Source organism: Protopterus annectens, chromosome 5.part0, assembly GCF_019279795.1.
Source record: "Protopterus annectens isolate FY-2018-M chromosome 5.part0, PAN1.0, whole genome shotgun sequence".
Lineage (NCBI taxonomy): Eukaryota > Metazoa > Chordata > Ceratodontiformes > Protopteridae > Protopterus > Protopterus annectens.
Window position 1 is genome coordinate 1,206,034,261 of NC_056735.1, and position 27,840 is coordinate 1,206,062,100.

General features: G+C 39.8%; 1 protein-coding gene across 3 annotated transcripts in view; it reads left to right on the forward strand.

Annotated features, from left to right (window-relative positions):
* RCBTB1 (RCC1 and BTB domain containing protein 1) overlaps nt 1–27,840 on the forward strand; it is a 2,478,854-nt gene that overhangs the window by 2,225,620 nt on the left and 225,394 nt on the right. For all 3 annotated transcript variants that reach the window (XM_044071068.1, XM_044071070.1, XM_044071069.1), the window contains one exon: nt 26,594–26,745. In XM_044071068.1, coding sequence (XP_043927003.1) covers nt 26,594–26,745 — 152 coding nt within the window. The remainder of the gene's footprint in view (nt 1–26,593; nt 26,746–27,840) is intronic.

Below are 27,840 nucleotides of genomic sequence, written 5' to 3' on the forward strand. Positions count from 1 at the left end.
GGAAACCACAAGCTGACCTGCACTGTCTTCTTTTAGCCTTATTAATCTAAGGTTGTTTCTTCATGGCGTATTTTCAGGATTACCTTATAATGTAACTTGGACAATTGTGTGTTAATGCTCACAGACAAATAAGCTGGAGTTGTTGAAGCTGATCTGTCTGCATGGAGATCACCACTTGTGTGACCTCTGCCTTTGCTTCCACTTATCTGTTTCAGATTTATTGCCAAGCATTAATGCTTTTGTGTAATATCCAGTAAAACTCTTTAGACTAGTTTAAGAAGTCCATTTTATTTTCTAGTAAAGATGCTGGTTGTTCCATCCTTTCAGAGCCTAGGGTTCAACCCTTTAGCCATGTTGAACTGTAGAATGACATCCAGCTGATACAGGGAATATATGTTACATAAAACATGGAGCTACAGCCAAGCTGTAGTCTCCAAGGTGTAAGTAAAATAATCTGCCACATATATTTACTTGAAAACAATAGAAGGAGAAACATAATGGGTTTAGCTTGTGGTATTCAGTCCTGAAATGTGTAGCTACAAACAGACCTGACCCAGGAGATAGAGGAGCTGAGGCTTCCTTTAGGTCAGCCTTCCTATCAAAGAGGAAGACTATTTGACCTGTGCATTTTAGAGAGTGGGCATCATAGTAAACTTTGTAGGTATAATTTGGGCATGATCTGTGAGTACCTGCCAAGTAGCATTTGCACTACCGTAGGAGCTGGCCATGTGCAGCAGTGTGCTTGCTGAGGAAGCTAGTACTGCAAACCATGTATGGAAACATTGTCTGAGGCATACAGGTATCCCCTCATTGGCAGAGGTGGCAGCATGTAGTTCTGGGAACAGTTAGGGTTAGCCCTTAAAAGCAGATAGTCCCAGTCTGGTAGTAAACCCATTTGTGATAAATACCACTCCCCAAGAATTTTTCCCTAGAAGCATTTTGGGTGTTTGTGAAAGTGCATTACTGAAACTATGTGTTTGTAATAAAATCCATTCCTACAGTCTAGTTAGTTTTTCTTTTTGTTGTGGTTAGTTTACTGGATTTAACCCCTTCAACAATGGAGCATTTTCAGATGGCATGTCCCTAGAATACTTGCTGACTTTTCATGATTGATATTTGCACATAAAAGGGCATACATCTAAAAAAAACAAACAAAAAAAAAAAACAGTTTAACAGTTTTTGCATAAATATTTCAGGAATATTATCAGTATAACTGTCTATAAAATATCTTTAGACTGAGCTCTTGTCAGAAGCAAAGGAGCAGTTGTAACTTGAACTTTAATGGAAAAACAAGTATATTTTTTTTTATAAGCAACATCTTAATGTCACATTTCTTTATACATACTGTGCAATCCCCATGCATGGTGAATTTATTTCAACACTGAGTCGTGATGCAACCATTTTATAATTACATGCTTCTGTAATACTAATAAACTACCCTCTTATCAGACAATCAGCACTTACATTTAACTTTCCATGACTTGCATTGTTAAGCATGTAAATCTGTGTATCTTGACTATTTGATTTAATCTTGATCTCCAGATTCCTTTAACATTGTTCCTTGAACACAAGCAATCAAGAACAAAAATTAGTTCCTTGCAGTGTAACTTGAGATCATGCATTAATTACTGGCCATGTTGTTTTATCGTCACTTTGTGGTAAGTCTTTTATATAGGTTCACAGATACATACTATGCTTTCACTCTGGAGACAAGTTTAGTTAATAACCAGTGGTCAGAATCAAACCTTGTACATTCTACCTGTGAGGTAAAGACCTTAACCAGTATGCTATACCCTCCCCCTTTAACAACTAGACCATTGACTTCATACCATGTATTGCAGTCTACCTTGTTTAAACAGATCTGCATTTTAAGTGTTTATTTACTGTTAATGGACACTCCAAGCTCAGTTTTCATTATAGGATCCCATACAGCCTATTTTTTTAACCAGAGAGCTCTGTTTCTGTTCTCTGTCTCTATTTTTCAATCTGTCATTTTCTCTTTACCTCTTTTATTAATGGTTTGTCTTTGGTTTTCCATTTTCTAGTTGTGAATTAACCACTATCAATACTAATGGTAATGTTTTACCACTTTAGTACATTTTGTATTACAATAACTCAGCAAGAACATCTCTATGCAGAGGTTAAATTCTCTTTCAAGTATACAGTTTGTCATGCTGTTCATTCATTTGTGTAGTGAAGCAACTCTGTACATATATGTCACTGATCTGTGGGAAATTTTTTTTTCATGTCTTAGGTTCATAGGTTCATACTAGGCTATCTGCCCTAGGGCATTTATAAGCCTAGCCAGAGTGTGTGTGGCTTTCACTACCCCTTAGGATGAGAATACTATACCCATTAGTTTGCTGTGCCTCTGTCCAGCAGTGATACAGAGATGATTCCCGGGGTAAACCTACGATCTCCCATCCACTCGTCAAGATTTCTCTTGAACAGAGTCAGTGAGGGGCTCTGCCTCACATGGACTGGGATTCTGTTCCATAGTGTAGGGAGTCTCTGGGTGATGAATCTGTCCCTCCAGCATGTCCTATTTATATCTGTGTTGAGGTTTAAGTCTCTTGCTCTCGTGGCTCTGGTGGATTTGGATTTTTTGAGGTGGAGCATGTCCATTAATTCCGGGTTGGACATGGCCTTGTATGTCAGGCACAGATCACCTCTGAGCAGACGGTATGCGACTGAATAGAGCTGGAGTTTCTTCAGTCGGGCATCGTATGACATATGTTTGAGCCCCTTTATCCTTTTGGTGAGGAACTTTTGGGGTCTTTCCAACTGCTGCAGGTGTCGGGTAAGGTACATTCCGAATGGGGCGTTGTACTCAATCATTGGTCTGATAAGTGAAGAGTACAGGGGTACAATGACCTCTTGAAATGGTTTAGAAATATTTGCGCAAACATTTACATGCAAAAGTTCAAATTTTTCCAGATTTAGTTGCATATCTTTTGGCAAGATGTATTTCCATCCATTGATCATCTCTGCTATGTAATTGTTCACTCCTTGCTGTTTTTATGTTTATATTGTAATATCTTCTTAAAAGTTAGTATTGCCTTATATTCTACCTATCACTCTTTTTCTGCTCTGCTGTTTCTGTTCTAGGCTACATGATAAAAAATTGTGGTTTAATAAATTTTCTATCTTTTGCAATTCTTCCTTCAACGCTAACATTAAACCTGTATGTGAAAGGTGATCTGAGTTCAACAACCCAAATGTTTGTCTGGCTTCATTCCATTTTATTACCTTATTCTCTTACAGACTTCCAAAGTCTCCATTCTTTGTTCTTTCTTTTCTTCTGTGCCTTTCTTGTTGCTGTTATGCTATTGATAATGATCTGTTTTCCAAGCTCTAACTCATTTTAAAGTAAAGGCCTACTGAATAGTTGTATGCATGCTAGACAGTACACAATACTCTTTATACTCCTTTCCTAAATCTGCCCAATTGCACATTTGTGATCATGTAGTTGCCTCATCAGACACTTTGCTTTTCATGTTCTTTCATTTGGACATGTGTTCAGAGTCTTGAATCAAATATATTAACCCTAACTTGCATGATCTTGTAGTATTTCTACAAATCTGGTAGTCCCAGACCACACCGTTCTTTTGTCAAAGTTAGTTTTCCCCACTGCTTTCTCTCTGTTGTTATTCCAAATAAACTGCTTAATTTTCTTTTTCATATTTCTCCATATCTGATCAGCTGGATGATATGTATAAACCTGGCTTACATAAAGAACCATTGGGACTAAAACACCTTAACTACTTGTATCTTGGTGTCTGTGCCCATAAATTCCAATTTCAATAGTCTTATCTTGCATAGGTTCATAGCTGTATACTAGGCTAACTGCTAGAATGGCCTTTATAAGCATAGCCATACAATCCAACGTATCTTTTTAGTAATTTCTTCCCACATTTCTTTAGCTGCTTGCTCAACATCACTTTTTAACCAAATTCTCAAATATCTCAAATTGTTATTACCCCACAAAATGAGGAAGCTCTGTACCAAGTCACGTGTTAGAATAATTCATTACTGCAGCTTTGCTTTTGCTTCATTTACTTTATATCCTACTTGCTATATAGCAAAACCATTTCAGTATGTCAAATATTTTTATGTCATGATCCTGACTGCTTACGTATAGAATGATGCCATCTGTATAAAGGGCTTTTTTGGTAGTATTTCTCATGTCCAATTATATTTGATTATTTTGTGTTTCTAGCTAATGATTCTAAATATAAAGCAAGCAATAATGGTGAAGGTGGATACTCCTGCCTATCTGCTGTTGTAAGACTGTATACTTTAGATAACTCATCACCACACTTCACTGTAGCTTGAACATCCCACTAAGTGTTAAAGATTTGTGTTGTCCATGTTTGTGGAAATCCATATGCCTCAAAAGATCCAAAAATAGTCTGTCATGTGAAAAGAATACGATCATCACTTTTATACAGAAATACATATTTTAAACCTGCAATCACAATATATGTTTTATACAAAAATACCTATTTTTTAAACCTGAAATCACAATGTGATATATTTGTTTTTGATAACCTTTGTTTATTTTACTCTGAAGAGACCTGAAAGCCACAACTTTATTTTCAGTTGACTGTTTTATCAGTATATCAGATTGTCAATTTCTAAAGACCATTCTGACCTGAATTGCAGTCTAACTTCAAATGACAATTTCTCTGTACTGCATCAGTATATACTTTTGTCATTTTCAGGAGAAAATCCACTGGATAGTCTTGGTCTTAAGTTTTTCACATCCTGATAAAATTTAGGAAAACAGACCTAAGACTCAATATGCATACCTGTTAGAACAAAAAATGTATATTTTGCTGTATCATATAAAATGTCAGAAATTATAATTTTGTTTTAGAGAATCATATTTTGTTTTGATCTAATGTCACAGGAACAGTGGTGATATGCCTCCATATATTGACAGACTGAAAAAGAGCAAGCTGAACATGTATATTGTGAACAATATGGTAAACATAGACCACCTAAATGGCTGTATAGACGATTATTCCTGGTGGTGCCTAAGAATAAATGAGCACATCCTTGTATAACCATATGAAATAGTACAGCAAATTTCTCAGAATAATATATCTTTAACATTGATTTCGAAATGCAGATTTGAGGAGATTCCATGTTTACTGCACAACTTTGTCTTCATGTGATGTATATGTTAAGTCTAAACTTGGGGTAGGGGCATAAGTCCAGTGGCATAAATTATTATGTGATACAAATCACCCAGTGTTACAGGCACCTTTGCATAAAAGTATTCCAGAGTATCCACAAAGTAAACACAAAGTCCATGAACTGCAAAGGTGAGGCTTCAGAACAGCAGCTTCAGTTTAGTAAAAAAAATATACTCCAAAACAGCAACCTCAGCTTAATAAGGTGTATACTCAAATTTCTCCAACCACAGAACAAAGATCTGGATTCCACTCGGCTGCAACACAGTTTTATTGGTACACAAGTGCTTTCACAAACAGCTTCTTCAGGTGTATAACAACCATTAAAATACACACACCTTATATAACACTTAAAGTCTGTCACATGACTCTGTTTAACCATTTTTAAAGGCATATATACACATTCTAAGTGTTACTTTCTTGATCCACTCTTACAAATTCTAAACTTATATAGTATAAAAAATATAAAAAATATATGTTAAAAGCATACGTAAAGTTCTAAAAAATTCAACATTCACCTATTCAATGGTCTCTTTTTTAATATTGGTCTTATAGGAACAGAATCATTCAGTCCATGCCCTGAACTAGCCCTTAACCTAATAATCCATTCAGCTTCTTTTTCCTCAGTCTTTGCTTTTATATCACCCCCTCTTATATCAGTGAATGTTCTACATAAGACAACAAATTTAAAAACATGTTGTTCATTGGTAACTGACACATGCTTCGCTAGTGCATTAAAACTACTTATTTTCTTAATGTGATATAGGTGTTCTCTTATCCTATCTTTTAAAAGACGATCTGTTTTCCCTACATAAAATTTGTGACATGCCTGGCAGATAGCCAGATATACTACATGTGCTGTATCACATTTCGCATAGGTTCATAGATAAAACGTCTCCCCTGTGTCAGGGTGTTTAAATTGTGAATTATTGCAAATAAAACTACAAAAGTTGCACTTGCCACATGGTCTAGTGCCCTTTTCATTTTCTCTACCTTTCAGTTCTCTGTCTATACAGAGCCTTCTTTTTAAATTCTTCTTATTTTTAAAGCTAAATTGTGGCTTTGTGCCTACTAACTCTTTCATTTTACAATCTGATGTTAATATATTCCCTTGTTCATTTATACTATTAGTGTACAGCCCAACATCTCTTGAATAATTTAAACACATCCTTACATTCTTGTGAGTCACTTTCTTTTTCCCATTCACTAATTGTTTTGAGAAATATGGTTTAACCTTATTCTCTCTTTTACTCATCACATCTTCCATGTTTTTAGTTACCATTCTGTTATCATAGCCTCTATCTAGTAATTCATTTCCTGTCAAAATTATTTGATCTGAAGTAGAGACTTCATTTGTCAGCAACCTGTGGGTCTTGGATCCAATATCGGATCCGAGCCGGCAACTTGTTTCATAGCTAATGGATCCGAGCTCCTAGCTCCTCCCCTCACCCATAATCCCCTGCCAACCCTCCATGACCTCAGATCTAGTTTGCCGCGCTTGTGGATGGCTGGATTCTTTTGAGCTCTTAGCGAATTTGTCAGTTAAGTGTAATTTTATTCAACTTTCCTCTATCGTTAACTTTAAAAAGTGTGTAAGAGTCAAGTTCCCTGTATTTTACATTTTTTTATATAGTTTTTTCCCTCCCTTCGCTGGTTGTTAGTGAGTGTGTGTGTGTTTGTGTTTTGGGGCCTGTGTGTTTGTGTAGCACCTTTTTCTTCAAGTATGGCTGAGGCCCCAAAAGCCATTTTTTCAAAATGTACCGAGTGTGGCCATAAGCTCTCCCCGGCTGATGGCCACACTCGGTGTGTTCGGTGCCTTGGGGTTGAACACCTCTCCTCAGGCTGTACCATTTGTGCAGCGTTCAACCCCAGGGCACTGAAAGAGCGGAGGTCGAAGCTGGTCCTGGCGGGACTTTTGCCCCTGGACTCGGCTCCAGCCTCCGCTGCTCCCATGGCACTACCACAGGCTGTGGTCATTGCCACTCCTGCCCCCTTCCTCCGGCCAGGACTCAAACTCCCGCTAAAGTGCCGGAGGACAGGGAGGCTAGGAGGGAGAAACGGAGGGAGAAGCACCACAAGCGGCGGGCCGAGGCCTCCGCTTCGGCCCCGCCAGCTAAGCGGGCTTCTCCCTCCACAGCTTCTAGGTCTCCTCCTCAGCTCCGATCTCCTTGCTTCTCCCCAGGGCCCGAGGAGGAGGAGGCCCGATCTCCATCGAGGTCATCGAGGCGGCATTCCAGGCCTGCCTCGGTGGCCTCGTCGAGATCAACTTTCAGTATGTCAGATGCAGACTTGGACCAGATGATGCGAAGGTTCATCCAGGCCCAGCTGCAGATGGGAGTGTTCTTGCCTCCCCCCCCCCCCTTCAGGGGGAGCTCAACACCTTTTTTTGCTCCAATTGCTCCTTCTCCGACCCGCTACCCGGGTTCGGAGTGTTCAGAGCCGGGCAGCATCGGAGCCGGGGGTGGGTCGGCACCGACAGTACTTGGTACTGCGAATCTGACCCTGCCCTCGAGTCTGTCGGATCCGACCTCTCGGAGCCGTGGGCCGAGCTTCGGATCCGAGGGATTCAGTGTGCCTTCGGCTCCATCCAGGTCAGAGCACACTGGCCCTTCGGATCCGATGGTCTCGGCGCCGGCTCCAATCCCTTCATCGGATCCGAGTGGGAGTCGGCTCTCGGAGCCCAGGGAGAGCGGTTCCCCCTCGGCCTTCGATGTAGTGGAGAGGGCTCTGTCGAGAGCATCCGGACCCCCGGCCCTTGTCTTGGCTTCACCCTGCACTCCCTCTCTGCTGGGCCAGGCTTCCATCACCCGGCCTCAGGGACAGCCTGCTTCAGTGTCCCATTGGAACAGGATGTTGCTGGCGAGACCTCCTCAGACAGCCCCCCCGAGGAAGTGCCTTGCAAGCACAAGTGCAAGAGGAGGCGCGTGGACTCCCCTGAGTCCTTAACTGAGGACACGGACTTGGATGAAGGGGAAGGCTCCCCAAGATCACCCCCTGAGGATGACTCCTTTGGAGACATCATGGAAATGCTTAGGATCAGAGGTGGGTGGTCTGCCCCCAAGGCTTCCTCTGACGAGTCCGTGTTTCTGGAGGCATTTGAAGCAGGCCCGTCTACCTCTTGGGTGTCTCCTCCAGCCGACCCCCTGGTGGACCTTATTACCACCAGGGCATGGAAGGACCCTGACACCATGGAGCCAGTCCCCAAATGCCCGGACAGGATACTGAACCCCCCCCCCCGCAGACCGGTCACACTGGAGCAAGGGTTCCCCCGTAGATGCCATGTTGACGGCGGCAGCCACGAAGAGGGAACTAGCTCAGGAGAGCCCCTCAGTCCATCCACCGAGCAAGGAGTCCCGCTCGATGGATCGCTTAGGGAAGCGAGTTTTTAGTTCAGCGACCTTTTCGGTAAGGTCTCTGAACTATATGGCACACGTCATCAGGATGCAGTGGGATCTTATCAGAGAATACACTGCCTCCCCCCATGAGTCCATGTCGGTTTAGGACAAACAGTTGTACTCCACCCGAATGGCCACTCTGAGATCTGTTTCAAATACCTCTATGCGGCTATTGTCCCACGCCACCGAGGGAGCCGCTAGAGCTAGCGGAGCGGGCCTAGTCATGAGACATCAGGCCTGGCTCCATCATTGTGACTTTGCGGAGCCTTTTAAAGCATCCTTTGCAAATGCCCCTTTCGATGGTTTTGCCCTGTTTGGCAAAACGGTTCGCGAGACACTAGTCCAGAGCGAGAAGGACGGGAAGACGTTGTCTGCCATCGCAGTCCGCTTCTCTGCTCCCCGGTGGTCCTTTTCGAAGAACCAAAAGGGTCAGAAGAAGATGTGGTTCCGTAAATCGCAACACTCCCAACCCTCTCCGGACAACCAGTCCTTCCGTGGCAGAGGAGGACAGGGAGGACGCCGCCCCAGGGGCAGAGGGGCTCCGAGGAACTTTGGGTCCAGAGAACCTTTCTCTGACCGGCCCATGCAGCAGCCCTGAAGGGTTGCCCGGCTGCTCCACTCTGGAGGCAGTCGGAGGGTGCTTCTCGGAGCACCTAGTGGCATGGGAGTCCATCACGACAGACTGCTGGGTGCTTTGAATTATATCCAGAGGATACAAAATTCCATTACTTCATGTCCCCAAATTCAAGAACCTCCCCGATGTACCACCAGATCAGAAGGAGGCTGCAGCCGCAGAAATTCAGCAGCTGCTAGAAAAAAGAGCCATCCAGCCCGTCCCCCAAGACCAGCTCAGATTAGGGTTCTACTCCAGGTTCTTTTTGGTGCCAAAAAAGATGGGGGACTCGAGACCAATTCTAGACCTGTCCCGTTTGAACCTGTCGGTAACCAAGGAAAAATTTCGAATGGTCACTCTTCAATCTATTCTTCCCCTTCTAAGGGAGAACGATTGGATGTGCTCTGTAGACCTCAAGTATGCATACTACCACATTCTAATGGACAGACGATCCAGGAGGTTCCTCCGCTTCCAGCTGGGAGCCAGTCACTACCAGTTCAGGGTCCTTCCCTTTGGCCTCACCACAGCCCCCAGGGTGTTCACCAAGGTGTTAGCAGTGATAGCGGCCCACCTGAGACTCCAGGGAATGCAGGTCTTCCCGTACCTGGACGACTGGCTCCTGACCGCCCCAACAAGGCATGTGCTTTGCTCAGCCTAGCCCCCCAATTAGGCACCACCATCAATGCCGACAAATCTTTTCTGGCCCCGACACAAGTCATAGAATTTATAGGAGCCAGAATAGACACCAGAGATCTACAAGCCTTCCTGATGTCGGAACGACTACGGAATTTGCAACTTCATGTGCGGGCCATCCTCCAGTCAGAAGCACCATCAGCGGAATTGGTCCTGAGGGCACTGGGCTCCATGGCGGCAGCGATAATGCTCCTTCCATGCGCCCGTCTGAACATGAGGGTACTGCAGTGGACCCTTCTAGTTCAATGGTCCTTTCTGTCCTTTCCCCTCCATCACCCATCGCTATCAGCAAGGCTTGCAGGAGGGCCCTATTATGGTGGCTTCATGCTCCGGATCTCCATACGGGCCGACCCTTCTGCACCTCTCCCCCCTCTCGCCACAGTGACCACGGACGCCTCCCGCCTCGGGTGGAGGGGCATTATTCAGGCAGGACCGTCCAAGGCACGTGGAACGATACAGAGACCTCCCTGCATATCAACGTTCTGGAGATGAGAGCGGTGCTGTACGCGTTGCAAGCACTTCAGAATCTCCTCCCCATAGGAACTGTTGCAAATCAGTCGGACAACATGTCTGTTGTCTGGTACATCAACAAACAGGGGGGATCCAGGTCTTACCCTCTATGCAGCGAAGCCATGAGAGTGTGGGAATGGGCGATTTCCACCAACCGCTTTCTGATTGCAAAGCACATTCCGGGGCGGGCCAACATCCTAGTGGATAAACTCAGCCGCACCTTCTTACCCCTTACCAGTGGTCTCTCAACCCACTAGTAGCAAAGCAGATATTCGCAATATGGGGGCAACCCTGCTGCAATCTTTTTGCCTCTCCCTCAAACACCAAATGCAACAATTTCTTCGCTCTGATTCCCCCTCCAGGGGAAACTCCAAGAGACGCTCTGGTGCATGCTTGGCCACCCGGTCTGCTTTATGCCTATCCTCCTCTACCCCTGATGCTGCTGCTCTTACAGAAAGCTTCGCGGTTGGGGAGCAGGATGATCCTCATTGCCCCATTCTGGCCTCAGCAAATTTGGTTCCCTTACCTGTGGTCTCACCTAGTGAATTCCCCCTGGATTTTGGATCCCAGTCCGGATCTAATCTCCCATCTGTCGGGCTTACCGACCCCAAATCTGGACAGTCTGAAGCTGAAAGCTTGGTTGCTCCAGTTCCACTCCTAGTTAGGACTCCCGGTATCTCTTCACCAGTCAAAGCCATCCTTGTGGCAGCGCATAAACCTTCCACCAGGAAAATGTACCGCAGTAAATGGAAACGTTTCTCCGTCTGGGCAGAGCATCATAATCTAGATCCCTGTACGGCTCCTCTTCCATCCATACTAGACTTCCTAACCAAACTTTTTCAGGAAGGCGCTAGTTGCTCAACTGTCAAAGTACAATTGGCTGCCATCTCCCATTACCATGTGGGACATGACACAGGGCCCTTGATGTCGGCCAAATTGTGTAAAACCTTTCTGAAGGGCACCTTTTTGCTTAGACCCCCTAAAAAAGAAGCCGTACCCCCTTGGGATCTTTCACTAGTTCTTCAAGCCCTGACTGCTCCACCATTTAAACCTGCCTCTTCAGTGGATCTCAAATACTTGTCCTGGAAAACAGCATTCCTTGTAGCCATTACTTCAGCGAAAAGAGTTTCAGAGCTTCAAGCTCTTTCTGTGAAACCTCCTTACTTGATCTTTCATCCGGACAGAGTGTACCTCAGGACCAATCCCTCCTTCCTTCCCAAAATAGCATCAGAAACCAATATAAATCAATCCATAAATCTACCGGTCTTCTTTCCTAAATATTTATTTATTTTATTTATTTTATTTTACATTTGTTGACCGGGCTAGTCCAGCTGGAACAATGTCCATTTTCATTGGAGGCCCGGGGAGAGAAGCTCCACAGATTAAAGCAAGGTTATAGAAATACATGTACAATAAACACTTATGATACAGGCAATGTACAAAAATACAAGGATATTAGTCCAGGTCAGGTAATACAAATCTAAGAAAAACAAATTATACCAACTATGTAGTAAGTAAGGCATTGATTACTTTCAGTACAAAATATGGGAGGGAGGGAGTACTACATAGTTCAAAATTTAATACATATTTATAAAAACATTAATTGTAACAAAATTTTTTTTTTTTTTTTTTTTTTTTTTTTTTTTTTTTTTGAGAGCAGTAGTAACAATAGAATCATTAAGTCATTTGTGATCAGAGAGAAAGATTGCAGTGTTGAATAAAGAAATATGATAGTAGAAAGATGTAAGTAGGTTAGTCAGGATTGGTACAAGAGCAGAGCCAGAAATTGTTCAGATGTAAAATAAGTTGTTTCTTAAAGAGAGGAAGAGTGGCTAGAGAGGAGATATGTGAGGGAAGGTTATTCCATATTCTGCCAACTGAGTTGGAGAAAAGGCAGTTCCTTGCAGAATTTGTAATTCTAGTAGTGTTAACTTGTAGCTTTTCGGAGGAGCGTAGTTGTTTCAGGTTGTTATAGGGAGTCAAGAGGTTGCTAAGAGCTGGTGTTTTTGTTGGTTGATATAGAATTTTGTGTGCTATTAAGAGTTGTTGATAGATAAGCTTGTTAGGAAGTTCCAGCCAGTGTAATTGTTTTAAGTTTAGACAGTGTTGAGTTCTATATTGAGATGCAGTGGCAAATCGAGCTATGTTGTGGTAAGATGTAGTCAGTTTCCTAAGGTTTCCCTTTGAGAGATTAGTGTAAATAGAGGAAGCATACAGAAGGGTAGAGATAAGATGTGATTGTGCTAAGGTGGTCCGTGCTTCGGGTGTAAGGAAGGGTTTGATTCTGTACAGCGAACCAATCTTTTTATTAACTGCTTTTATTGTGTTATTGATGTGATGATCATAGCTAAGATTATTATCAATAGTAACACCAAGCAGTTTTGTAGTAGTGTCAGGGGAAATGTGGGAATTATCACTTGCAGTAATAGTGAAGTTTAGTTGAGTAGATTTGTGCGTAGGTGAAAAGAGTAATAGTTTAGTTTTCTTGGGGTTAAGGAGAAGACATCTTTTAGAGAACCATTGTTCAACGGTTGAAAAGGTTGATTGTGTAAGAGACTGGAGTTCTATTTGAGAGGAAGCTGTACAAATTATGGTAGAATCATCTGCATATTGTATACAGGTAGTGTTTTGGATAGATGATTGGAGATCATTAATAAAGATAGAAAATAAAAGTGGACCTAGTATAGATAGTAAATATCAGAATAAAGGAGAGTACAAGCTGCATTCATTAGATGCTCATAGGCAGCTGCATTTTTATACTCATAGAACCGCTGGTCACAGGCAATCCGACCAGCTGTTCATTTCCTTTGCCAAATTTAATTTGGGGAAAGCAGTATCAAAAATCTCCCTGTCATGCTGGATTTCCCAATGTATTCTTTTAGCATACCAAGCTTCTGGGAGACCTGCACCTGAAGGAGTTCGCGCACATTCCACTCGTTCCATCTCTACTTCTGCGGCCTTCAAATCTAGAGTTCTGTTGGATGATATTTGTTCGGCGCCACTTGGGCCTCATCTCATACCTTTATTAACCACTACAAACTGGACGTAATTTCTAGAGGGAGAGCATCTTTTGACTCTGCGGTGCTCCGCAATATCCTTCCATGATGGCCACCCAAGATTCAGGTAGCTGGGGACTCTGTTCCACAGGTTGCTGACAAAAGAAGTCCCTACTTCAGATTAAGAAGTTATGTACTCACCAATAACGTTCCATCTGAGTAGGTGGCTTCATTTGTCTGCAACCACCCCCCCCCTGGCCTTCAGTGGATCTATGTGAGTTGTTTTATTGGAATACCCTTTTTGGGTATCTATAGAGGGGCAAACTTGATCTGGGGTCATGTAGGGTTGGTAGGGGATTATGGGTGAGGGGAGGAGCTAGGAACTCGGATCCATTAGCTATGAAACAAGTTGCCGGCTTGGATCCGATATCAGATCCAAGACCCACAGGTTGCAGACAAATGAAGCCACCTACTCAGATAACATTATGGTGAGTACATAACTTCTTATTTCTCATATTCTACGGTTTTTACAATTAATCTTGACGCCCTTAGGAACTGGTTTTGTGCTACATTTCTGAATATAAAATTGGGATGCATACTATAATAATTTGTTTGCATGGCAGGTCTTTCTGTACATTCTTGTGCTAATCTTGCCTGTACTATCTTTCTCTACATAAACATCCAAAAACTGATACCATCAGTAGAACAATTCATTTTAAAGTTAAGAAATTCTGTTGCCTAAACTCCATAAAAATTCCGTCATACCCCCAGTGAGACCAATAGTAGCCAGAAAAAATTGGTGTACTGAACCGGCTTCAATATTCATTGAGAAAAAATTTGAAGGCCCTGATATACAAATCAAAGAATATCTTGAAAGATACAGAGCATTTTCTCAGAGATTTATATGAATTTACTACTGAAACAAATGTATCAGAACAGTACTTTTTCGTTACATTAGATGTAGTATCGCTGTTTACAGTTATACCAAATCCAGTTGGTATTAGAAATGTGATACATCTATTAGAGATGAATAAGGAATTTGGAAGTAGAACCATAGGAATATTACAAAGACTGTTAAAAATAGTGCTTGAAAATAACATTTTTGTATTTAGGGAAGATATGCATTGGCAAAATAATGGAGTGGCAATGGGCACTCCTTGTGCTAATAGTTATGCCAATGCCATTATGTCCAAATGGGAAATGGAAAATGTTATAAAAGGAAAATTTGATAAAATGATTATGTTTTATAGGAGATTTGTAGATGATCTCTTTCTTTTATGGAGAGGGACAGAAAGTCAGTTATATGAATTCTTAGAATTCATTAATAACTCTACAGAATTTCTTAACTTTAAAATGAATTGTTCTACTGATGGTATCAGTTTTTTGGATGTTTATGTAGAGAAAGATAGTACAGGCAAGATTAGCACAAGAATGTACAGAAAGACCTGCCATGCAAACAAATTATTAAGTAGAGATAGTATGCATCCCAATTTTATATTCAGAAATGTAGCACAAAACCATTTCCTAAGGGTGTCAAGATTAAGTGTAAAAACCGAAGAATATGAGAAACAACTAATTTTGACAGGAAAAGAATTACTAGATAGAGGCTATGATAACAGAATGGTAACTAAAAACATGGAAGATGTGATGAGTAAAAGAATAAGGCTAAACCATATTTCTCAAAACAATTAGTGAATGGGAAAGAGAAAGTGACTCACAAGAATGTAAGGATGTGTTTAAATTATTCAAGAGATGTTGGGCTGTACACTAATATTATAAATGAACATTAGAATATATTAACATCAGATTGTAAAATGAAAGAGTTAGTAGGCACAAAGCCACAATTTAGCTTTAAAAATAAGAAGAATTTAAAAAGAAGGCTCTGTATAGACAGAGAACTGAAAGGTAGAGAAAATGAAAAGGGCACTAGACCATGTGGCAAGTGCAACTTTTGTAGTTTTATTTGTAATGATTCACAATTTAAACACCCTGACACAGGGGAGACGTTGTATCTGCAAACCTAAGCGAAATGTGATAAAGCACATGTAGTATATCTGGCTATCTGCCAGGCATGTCACAAATTTTATGTAGGTAAAACAGATCGTCTTTTAAAAGATAGGATAAGAGAACATCTATATCACATAAAGAAAATAAGTAGTTTTAATGCACTAGTGAAGCATGTGTCAGTTACCAATGAACAACATGTTTTTAAATTTGTTGTTTTATGTAGAACATTCACTGATGTAAGAGGTGGTTATATAAAAGCAAGGACTGAGGAAAAATAAGCTGAATGGATTATTAGGTTAAGGGCTAGTTCAGGGCATGGACTGAATGATTCTGTTCCTATAAGACCAATATTAAAAAAGAGACCATTGAATAGGTGAATGTTGAATTTTTTAGAACTTTATGTATGCTTTTAACATATATTTTTTATATTTTTTATACTATATAAGTTTAGAATTCGTAAGAGTGGATCAAGAAAGTAACACTTAGAATGTGTATATATGCCATTAAAAATGGTTAAGCAGAGTCATGTGGCTGACTTTAAGTGTTATATAAGGTGTATGTATTTTAATGGTTGTTATACACCTGAAGAAGCTGTTTGTGAAACCGCTTGTGTAGCAATAAAACTGTGTTGCAGCCGAGTGGAATCCAGATCTTTGTTCTGTGGTTGGAGAAATTTGAATATACACCTTATTAAGCTGAGGTTGCTGTTTTGGAGTATATTTTTTTACTAAACTGAAGCTGCTGTTCTGAAGCCTCACCTTTGCAGTTCATGGACTTTGTGTTTACTTTATAAATTATTATGTATTTAGGAGAAATAAATAGGATGTTTACTCATGATCTAATGACAACTCAGTAAAGGCATATTATAGGCCAGTATTGCACTTTGCATAGTGAACAGGAGTTCAGAATTACCCTCACAATGGAAACAAGAATATACTGCTAAATGTTAGATTGTCATAATATAGTCAGGTTCTCCTTTGCAATTTCATTTTGAAACTTTCAGATAGTAACAATATATTGTTCAGCAGGAAAAAGTGCATGTTCTACCTTAGGGGTGTCTATGCAGCACTACTCTGAATTTATACCCACCACATTAGTTACTGGCATGCCAGGAAATGTTTGCTGTGAAATATTGCAAACAGGAAAAATCTGGAAAAATATGTAGAATTTTTTACTTCTAATATAATCCGGTTAGATTCTCAGCTAGAGCGTCTTCTGCATGGAGACATGCATAAATGGGCGTACCTTCATTGAAGGTTGTGCATCAGGCCTGGCAAGCGGTATGTAAAAATCAACTGCCAATCATTAGCGGACCAGAGTTCCGCTGTGGTGACCCCTAACCGGGAAAAGTCAAAAGATACAAAATAATCGGAAATCAGTAAAGAAGTATCCTGTATCATTATTTGTACTCATACTGGGCAGAGGTGCTTCCTGGTGGAAACCAAATATAATACAAAATATCAGACTTTGCGACTAAACACTTCTAAAACATTTTTAAACATTCAGAGAGTAACAGCATGGAGATAAAGTGCCAAATGCACCAAAGACTGCCGTCCTAACATCAGTGACTACAGTACAACAAAATGTTGAATTTGACCTCTTCATTTTAGCAGCTTGAAAGCATGGCATTGCAGCCACAGCACAATACAACTACTTTTTTCCTTTGGTGAAATATATATATATAATTTTTGCTTCTTATGTAATGTTTAGTTTTTCTAATATGTTTTCGTATCACCTTCTGAGCAGAGGTTAGATAGCCTATATGTAGAAATTGGGTAGAGGGACAGACTGTGAGAACAGAACCCTTTTGAAAATGTTAGATTTTTTAGCTGTATAGAAGAGGCCATGTGTTAGTTTCCCTAAGGCAGTTCACAGTAAAAACTTTGGGAAAGCCTATAAGATACTTAGGTAAAAGCACTGTCAAGAATGTCATTCTGCCCCAAGGATTTCATTGCATCACAGTCCTCATTTAAACAGCAACCCACTGTCGTCATTAGTACGTGGATCATAAGTCTTACACCGTGTATAGTAACAGAAGTATTTTTCACCTATTGAAATTTTTTTTTTTTTCTGGTGCAGTTATAACACAACAGAGTCAAATCTTGGGTATGGGCTGCATTCTGCCCCCTTTAAGTTTCACTCATAATGAAAACCACGTATAAATCAACTTAGCAGCCTGGCACATTTTAATGGGCCATGTAGGAATATAGGTGAAACTGTTTAATACAGAATAATACCTGTGAAGCAAATTTTACATTTTGTAGTAAAATGTTTTGAACAAACATGGACATTCAGTTATAAACTGCAGTTAGGTTCTACTTTTAGGTGCAACAGTTACAAAACAGCTGCACACTGAATTTTTGAGTGTAAAGTCATAGTTCCCATTAATGTTTTCCCTTTTTTTCTCCTGTAAAAGAATGTCAGGTGGTAAAAAGTATCATTTTCAGGTACATAGTAGTAGTAGTAGTATTTTTGTTATGGTATAAAAACAAAATATATTTGTTTCTGCATGTTATGTATTTACTCCATGAGAAAAAGTAAAACTGTATGTATGTGTGTTGTGTACTGAATGTGAAAACATGCATTTAAGAGGCGGTGAAATTAGAATGGTAAAGTAATGGCTTAAAATCCAGAAACATAGATTGTTTCCTTAACTATGTTTCTGAAAATGCCACAACTATTGCCTTTGGCTCCTTTTGAGCACAAATTGTCATAATAGTATGTGTTCCTTTTGTTTTGGAACTCCACCGTCAACCTTTAAAGAAGTTGCATCAATGTAATGATCACAGTGCTGTCAGAGACATACTGTCTATCTTCTAGAGCTGTAGCTGGCTGAATTGGTGCCTGGTGATACACCCCCCCATAACAGCACCAATGAACATGCTGTTGAGGGCCATAAAGAAAAAAAGACCCTTCTCTGATCTGTACTAAGTATAAGTGTCAGGTCCTAAACAAAATTCCTCCTGCATTAAGAAGTGCCATGTCCTAACACTCTACATGCATGCTGTCTCCCTTTCTACATGAGAGCAAAAAAAAGCTCACCTGTGTGATCTGGCACTCCTTCCTAATAGGAGTAGTGCCATATTGTAATGCCCTACAGCTATGCTCTTACTTCCTATGTGAGAGGGGGAAAAACTCACTCCTTGGATCTGGCACTCCTCTTAATAAGTAGAGTGCTAGGTTCATAAGGTCCTGCACCTAAGCTCTCATACTCTACATGAAGAAAAAAGAAAAAAGAAAAAAAAAGTGCTGTTTACTTCTAGGAGTACCAGGTCCTGATGGTATCACTGTCTACTGTCAAGCACACTTCTCTGTGCAGAGAAATGTATAAAACAAGGAATAACAACTTTTTTGGTTATTTTTTATCTACCAACTAATACATTGCCCACAGTGTGGATGTCCCTTTCTTGTCACCCTAGCTACACTTCTGCCATCTTCAACAAGCTATATCAATGCTCATTCAGTAGTAATCCTATAACTACCCTTTTGTATAACACATAGGGCACTGTGAAAATATAGACACTTTTTCCTTTATACTTCTGTGCTTTCACATTTATTATTCATCTTTATCCCTACCCAGAAAATGTAGCTACTGCACGTGTGTACGGGTCTATATCAGATGATCGACTTTTCGAAAACTCAAAAAAAAAAATATATATATATATATATATATATATATATATATATATATATATATATATATTGAGACCATGTGATCAAGTTTCCGAGAATAATCTCACAATGTAATGGAGACTGAATGTGAGTAACTCGGCTGGTTTGGTGAAAGTAGAAGAAGAATGTGAGATGATGTAAAAGTTAGATGAAAAGGGAGAGTATATTTGTGCAATAGTGCAGGGGAGAAAGAGAGGGGGGTATGAGATACTTCACTTTGCTGTTTCACTTTAAGCTGTTCTGGGCAGTGGTATACTGTAGTCAGAATCAATTTAGCTTGTCATTCATTTTTGTCTTATCACTAAACTTCTGTATAAATTATCGATTACTGCTGAGAAAGGATATTTCTATGACAGAATTATTTTGAGGTTTATTTATGGAAGCAGCAAATTGGGTTGCGTACTAGAGTTATGGAAACTGAAGGACATGATGACTTTCTGTATGTGTTGTGAAGGGTAATATAGTGTTTTTCAGTAATGGAACTAAGTATTTTGGATTTTTGACATAATGGCAAAACACATAACATCACTTGGTAAGCTAAACCTGGTTTGATCATAGTGAGCGGACTGCAGAATATGACATTTTCATTTTGTTTAAGTAGGAGTTATGAGAAAAATCATGATTATTAGTAATAGTAAAAAATAGAGATTCTATTATAAATAGGACAGCCCTGTGTTATGGAAATTGTCCACTGTGCCTTAGCAACTTACAAGACTTTCATATTACTAGGTCATCTATTATCGTGTATCATTCTCTGGATTCTCTGCCTACTCTTGCTGCTGCGCGTCCCTGGAGCTCCGGTGGTTACACCTATTGTACCTTGGCAAGCTGCCTGTCCTGCATTAGTGTTATTTACCTGTCCTATCTGCTGACCAGGATTCCTTCTAAACAATAGTACCTGCTGCCTTTTCCTTCAATAAGGAATAGAAGCCAACCTCTCCCTGAATTCATCCCCTCAAGAAAGCAAGAAACTTGGCAAGCTGCCTGTCCTGCATTAGGGTTATGTACCTGTCCTATCTGCTGACCAGGATTCCTTCTAAACAATAGTACCTGCTGCCTTTTCCTACAATAAGGAATAGAAGCCAACCTCTCCAAAAATTCATCCCCTCAAGAAAGCAAGAAAGTATGTTAGCTGCTTTATGTAAAGTATATTTGTCTAAACATTAGGTTCATTTAATAACCTTACCTTACCAGGATAGCCAGCAGCCATACTCTTTTCTACTTCTTTACCTCCCCCTTACCCCCTCTCATAGCCTTCACTTTGCTTTACTGTCTTCCTCCCCTACTACTAGATCCACTTCTTTCCTTCCAGCTGTTATTATTGTACTATAGTTTTTACCCTATCCCACTCCCTCATTTTTGAAACACTCAGGAAACTAGTTTTACCTTACTTATTTCATTGCATGTAACTAGTTGTATACCTTACTTATTTCTGCCTAGACCTACTTTAAGCTTCCATTTTTCACCTTCATCTACCTATCGACTCAACCTACCCAGACTATTACTGCAACTATTACCTCCTTTACTTACCTGCACCTAAACTTACCTCTAGCAGTCAGCATTTCCACTGATTGTTTTTCACAGGCTGGTTTTCCTCCTTACTTGTCTCTTCCTGCTCTGCTCCCCTACTCCAACCCCAAATCTCACCCACCCCAACTGCATCTAGCCTTATACCTCTCTAACCACTCCTACTCCCCAAACAGCCAATCACATTGCACACCCCATTAAGGTTTTCCATCTAGCTCACCACTCCTCCCATCTTCTACTCTCACCTTCTCACTCCCCACTCTCTACTTCTTCAGCACTATGCCTATTTCACCTACATCTCCATACCTTACACCCCTACTTCTTTTCTCAATTCTCCCTCTCCTTTTCCTTCCCTATATCTTAACCGCCTATGAACATCTTCACTGCTCTAACTTTCACCAGCCCTCAAAACAAACATCCCTTCCTGCTCTATCAACCACCCGGAAACACACAAACATAACATGCACAACCAACTATTTCCTCCCAATGTATCATAGAGTCACTCATATTTCCTACAAACACTACCAAGTCAAGAGAGCACGTAACTTACTGAATCTTACTCTTATTCACACTTACAGATTACACCTTCACCTCCTTATAGATGGTGACATTCATCCCAATCCTGGACCTACCAATAACACCTCTACCTACACAAGCAGTCCTTCTTCTGCTTCCATACACAACCATACAAAGCCTCCTAGCTCTCTCTTATTAGCTCACTTAAATATACATAGTATTAACAATAAAATAACTCACCTTCATGCCCTACTTGAGGTACACGACTTTGACATTCTATGTTTAACTGAGACATGGCTAAAACCATCTACCCAGGACTATGAAATCACTCTTCCAGGATATAGTATTTTAAGATTTGATTGCTCTAACAAGAAGGGAGGGGGGACGGCCTTAATAAATAAAACAGGGCTCCAACTTACACTACTGAACACTTGTCATCCAGCTAATACCAATTCTGAAATTCTTTTCACCAAACTACAACTAAATACTTGTAAATCCATCTATATTTTATGCTCATGTCTTCCTCCAGGTAATAACATCAACTCCCTTGAAAACATCCTCAGCTGGCTGTCCAACTATCCTCAAGAAACCATTGTCCTAGGCAACTTTAATATTGACTGGAATACCTGTAATACTGATAGCCCTTTTAACCACATAAACCTTCATGGCTTCTCTCAAATTGTCACCTCACCCACTCGAATCCATAAACCCACCAACAAATAATCTATCCTTGATTGGATCCTTATAAATACTCAGTCCGCAATTTACATGGTAGGCATCTTCCTCGATGACATGAGTGATCACTCTTTAACTTATTTAATTTGACAAAAGACCAATACACCCAGTCCTATAACCTACAGAACTTCTCGCTCCAATAAACATTTTAACCTTGAACATTTCCAAAATTAACTGAGCCTATGCAACTGGTCACCCTTGAAACACCTCCAACTCGAGAAAGCAGTGGCTTACTTCAGTTCTAAGTTCCTTGAAATCCTCAACTTCCACGCCCCTTCCTGTACCCTTAGGAGTCGGACCAAAACTGCGCCATGGCTTACAAAGGAAACCAAACAAAAAATTTTGCTGAGAAACAAATTTTGGTCTAGATGACGTTCTTCAAATGACCCATCTGATCACATAAAATTTAAACAGCTTAGAAACTCTACTAAAGCATCTATTCTATTAGATAAAAAAACTTCTTCTTTCAACTCCAGCAAACCATCCAACAAAGTCCACAGAAATTCTGGTCAGGGATTAATAGACTCCTTCATTAAGGCAGCACTAAGACACCCACCCCCTCCGGAATAACCCAAGTCACTCCCAATCAAATTGCTGACTCCTTCAACAACTTCTTTACTGAAGCTATCCAGTCTCTTGCCAACTCAATACCTCCTGTATCCACAAATCCGCCCCCCCCCTCCATTACCTCTCCATCCACTTTCCAACTCCAACCTGTCCATACTTCCCTCATCTGTACCCTACTACAAAAACTCAAACCCTCCACCCCCTCAGCAGACCTACTACCTGCCAAGTATCTTCAAATTGCAGCCAAAGTTATTGCTTACCCTATCTCAATCCTAATTAACAGAACCATAAAAGAAGGTACCATCCCATCCATCTGGAAAATCTCACATATTATCCCCCTTTATAAGGGTGGCAACTCAACAGAACTTTCCAACTTTCGTCCCATTGCCCTACTCTCTCCCATAGCTAAAATCATGGAAAAATGCATCCACCGCCAACTACTTGACTACCTTCTCCTAAATGGCCTATTCGCTAGCTCTCAGCATGGCTTTCGACCCTTCCATAACACTGATACTGCCCTCCTTTCATTTACTGACCACATCAACAAAAACCATAAGAATAACATCCTGTCCTCTGCTATCTTCATTGATCTTTCAAAAGCGTTTGACATGGTTAATCATCAAATACTTTTGAATCTTCTGAAATCCCTCTCACTTGACAGTCAAGCACTACAGTGTTTCAAGTCCTACTTAGATAATAGGCAACAGGCAGTGCTCTGGGAAAACACTCTATCCACCCCTCTTCCTGTCTCCCTTGGTATACCCCAAGGATCTATTTTAGGCCCTCTTCTATTCTCCATCTTTATCAGCGATCTAGCTATTAGTATTCCCCAAGCTGTAACCATACAATATGCTGATGATTCCACTTTAATCTCCTCAGCTACAAGTCCATCTGAACTGCAGGCCCTTACCCAAAGTGTCTTTGAGCTTGTAGAAGACTGTTTTTTACAGAGCTGTCTCCTCCTCAACCCTAAAAAGACTAAAGTGCTGCTATTTACTCCTACACAAAAGTCTACTCCATTTCACTTCTCTATAAAATCCAAAAACGGCACAGTCATATCTCCAGACACAACAACCAAACTCTTAGGGGTTACTATTGACCACAGCCTTGACTATGATACTCATATCAATACCACAATAAAATCAGTAAACCGAAAGCTAGGCTCCCTCTACAAAATTAAGCCCTTCCTCACTCCCACAGCCAGAACTACTATTGCCACGCCCACCTCATCTCCACTCTCTTCTATGCTTCACCTATATACACAAATCTATCAAAAACTAACCTCAACAAGCTGTCAGTCTTCTACAACAGTATAGCCAGATTTGTTACTGGCTCCCCATTTAGAACCCACCACTGCCTAAATTTAAAGCAACTCGGTTGGCTGGAACTACACAATCAGTTCTTATTTCAGCAACTAATTATTTCCCATAAAATCCTTTATTATCGGGATAAAACACCAATTCTTACAAATCTTATTAGTCCATATAAAAATCTTTCTAATCTACGCTCAGCTAATAAACTACTAGTAGCTACACATAAACCCAACAACAAAGCAGGAGTTTCACTTTTCTCTAATACAGTGGGAAAAAGCTGGAACCTACTTCCTGGTGACCTCACTTGTATCTCCTCTGCTTCACCTTTCAAACAAAAAAACTTAAATTTTTATCTTACTAGCCACTGGCTCTGTTCCTGTACCAACCCTGACTAATACTTTCTCCTCCTGTTTTCATCATCACGTAATTTTTCCTAAGCTATTCCACCTTACATTATTGTCACTTCAAAGGTTACTACCCCTAAGTGGGACTTAGCATACCCAAGGTAGAGTTAACAGACAATCCTACCTGCTTCTGCTTGAGGGGTACCTTCCCCTTTACTACTCTCTCCCATTCCTGATTTTCTTCTCTTCTATAACTAGTCTCTTTTCCCATTCTTTACTTATGACTTTGTTGTTCTGGGAATCTCCCTCTTCCTTCTTATACTTTCCCACAGTTTAAAAAAAAACAAACAAAAAAAAACCTCAATTGTGAAAATAGGGGGAGGGGTATTTTATCTGTATTTTATCTTAACTGAACTTTAATGCATCTGTAACTGAACTTTAATGTTTTGTACTGTAATTTATCTTAACTGAACTTTAATGTATCTGTAACTGAACTTTAATGTTTTGTAACTGTTACTGTATTTTTAATCTTAATTTTTTTTAATTTTAAATATTTTTAATGTTGTCTGATCCTTGTGGAGCTTTTCTCCCCAGGCCTCTACTGAAAATGGACATATATCCAGGTAGACTAGCCCGGTCAACAAATGTAAAATAAATAATAAATAAATTCTATTAACCAGTTATCTAACACCATTTAACAAGATACTTTCATAACCAAATATGCATGCATTCTTTGTCAATGTTGAAAATTATTAAGTTACTGTACAACTTTGTTTGCATTCACTGCAAGAATAATATTGAAGGACAAGCAGTAACATTAATATGGGTTTTGTTGCAGCAGGTGGATATGGGAAATTGCTCAATGTGACTTTAATGATTATTAGTAATAATTAACATATTGTCAGAGTAGAAATGGATGCATTTTAAGATATATGTTTTTTGTAATGGAGAAATAAGGGATTTGGTTTAATACATTATATGCATTTTTTAGAGGCTGGTCAAGATAACATTAATGCAGTTATAGAAAGAGTGATGATTTAGGGGCTACGGTTGCCTTGAACAGGTTATAGGGATTACACTGCCTGAGTAGAGGATGGTGGAAAAATATAGAATAATACAAATTAATGGAGACCAGATGTGCCTAATTGTTGCAAGTATCAAGAATAATAGGAGAGGATATGGAAATGGAGATGACTCTTGGGAAATGTGTTTTAAACATATAATGATGACAGAGCACTCTAATTACACTAAAAAAGGGCTAAATTATATCTTGGTTTGTTGCAACTCTAGCACCCCCTACGCATTGTTAAGGTAGGGTAGCTGACCAGTAAACAGCAGCAGCAGCAGTAAGGCATGAGACTGCTTCATTTCAACTCTTGTTTCTGCCTGCTGTCTGCTAAAGTTCAACCAGTACTTTGGTAACAAGTGCTTCCTTTAGACAGGGAATACATAAGGACATCGACCACTTCCCCACTGGTTTTCAAAGCGAGAATGAAACATCATTTTTTTTAATCTTGATTTTGATTAGTTTGTAGTTCATGGAGAATATAAATCTCTGAGCATTACAAAGAATTATGAGCATGTCTGCTATCGCTCTGTATGTGAATTTCTTGGCATCCATGACTCAAACATATAATAAATACAGCTGTTAAGATTGCTGACCTGCTCACAGTCCTGTATTTAGAAGTGGAGGCTCTATATGAGCAGTTCAGAGTTTCTAATGGGCAAACTGGGCACAGTGTTGTTAATGACAGTAGTGACATATTAGACTGGCAGTCTAGGACATAAACACAGAACTTTTTTTTTATAGAATGTATTCAAGGAGTTAACAGACATTTGAATTTATCTGTCTGATTTATTGAGTTTGGGTTATTTAGGATTCATTAATTACATTTCCCTTGCTTGTAATTTTTCCATAGATATGCAATGACTTAAAAGATGTTTTAAATGAAATATGGACTGTGGCCATTACTAATGTGAGTATGTATGGCATTCACCTATCTCACATCTCATAAGTAAAGACTTTGCCTTTTGATTTACTATTATTTTTTCTGTTTTCCAATTCCTCTTCCTGTTTTCTGCAATTGTAATACAAACAAGTATTTGAGAAACTATTTATTAGCATGTTTTAAATAGTTTATTTATTTGTATATCTGTTTTTATCCTTTCAAATATCAACTTTTGAATCTGTTTGTGATGGTCAATAATTGCATTATTCTTCTGTAGTATTCTGTCCAGGACAGAGACAAAAAATTGTCAGTTGTGATCTGTGCGCAACCCTAGTTAACAAATTCAAATAAAAAATAAGTAAATAAAATAACAGTACATCTGGAGAAGTGTTTGGTTTAGCATAAAATGAAAAGTGAATCTAGGCAGTTTTAGATGGTACAAATGTAAAGAATGTTTTTCAGGCATTCACTGAGTTTGTAAATGGCAAACACAGCAGCGTAAGTAAATTTCTTTATGTAGCAGCATTATACGCATTTAATATTTTGCCTGTCTTTCAGATGTGAACATTTTCGCACAATGTTTCAGTCTTACTGGAATGAAGACATGAAGGAAATAATTGAAATTGACCAGTTTTCATATCCAGTATACCGTGCTTTTCTTGAATATCTGTACACAGATGATGTTAACTTGCCACCTGAGGATGCCGTAGGTAATTTAGCTTTGCACAGTTTTACTGGCTTGTATTTGTAAAACAAAATGAGATAAACATATAAAGTGATAGTGGGGGATAGCTGGATGATGAAGAGCTAATGATTTGGATTCCTAAATTACTCAGTGCCTGTTACTTAACATTTGACAAGTTGTTTTGGTGACTTACTAGTTAGTTCAATCACTTTCTTGCAAACAAGGACTGAGTATAGCTGGTGATGATAAATGCTCTGAATCTGAGCATCTGCTAGGAAGCAAATGAACAGCAGTTTAACAAAGCACTGTTAAGAAGTTTCCATTACTATTTTAAATAACCGTAACCTTCCACTAAAACTGTCTTCACTTCTGCAGCTAGTTGTAAACTGCATCCACTTAATGTGTTTTATGCCAAGCCTCTGACTTAGAGGATGGAAGGCAGTCCTTCAAGGAACAGGTTGTCATTTGGTTTTAAAGCATAAAATAATGCAGTTTACATGTTATTTGGGTAAATGTAAGGTCAGCATATTGTTAATTGTCAATGATCAGCATTTTATTGCATTCATTTGTTTACCAAGTAAGCTCTGAAGTCAAAGGTGCCTGTTTCAAGAGTAACCTAGCAACCGTCCTTGGTACTATAACTATTTCCAAATCACTATATTTGCAGTCAGTGATTGGGGAGATTAAAACCAGGAATGTAGAATGAAACTCAACCAAAATAGTTAAATTTTGGAATCTCAATTACATCAAATTGAAACTCAAACTTTAATTTACTCTGTCTCTTTTCAGTCATGTTCTCCAGGTGCATCACTTCATTAGCTTAGCAAAGCCTCACTCTAGAATTAACCTGTTTAAATCATCTACTTTGAAAATCAACCTTCTGATCTACTGACAAGCAAACTACTGCTTCCCTGTTTAACTACAGTTTTATTTTCCTCATTTTACTAACTTCCCTTGTTCTACCCATTCTCTCCCTGATTTTCTGAATGCCTCAAATGAATTACCCAAATACTAAACCTTTCTGTTGTCTTCTCTTACCTTCTCTTCTGTCACTAGATCCCCATCTTTACAGCAGTTAAGTGGTCTTAATTTGCACTTTTTATTATGTTTGTAACACTTG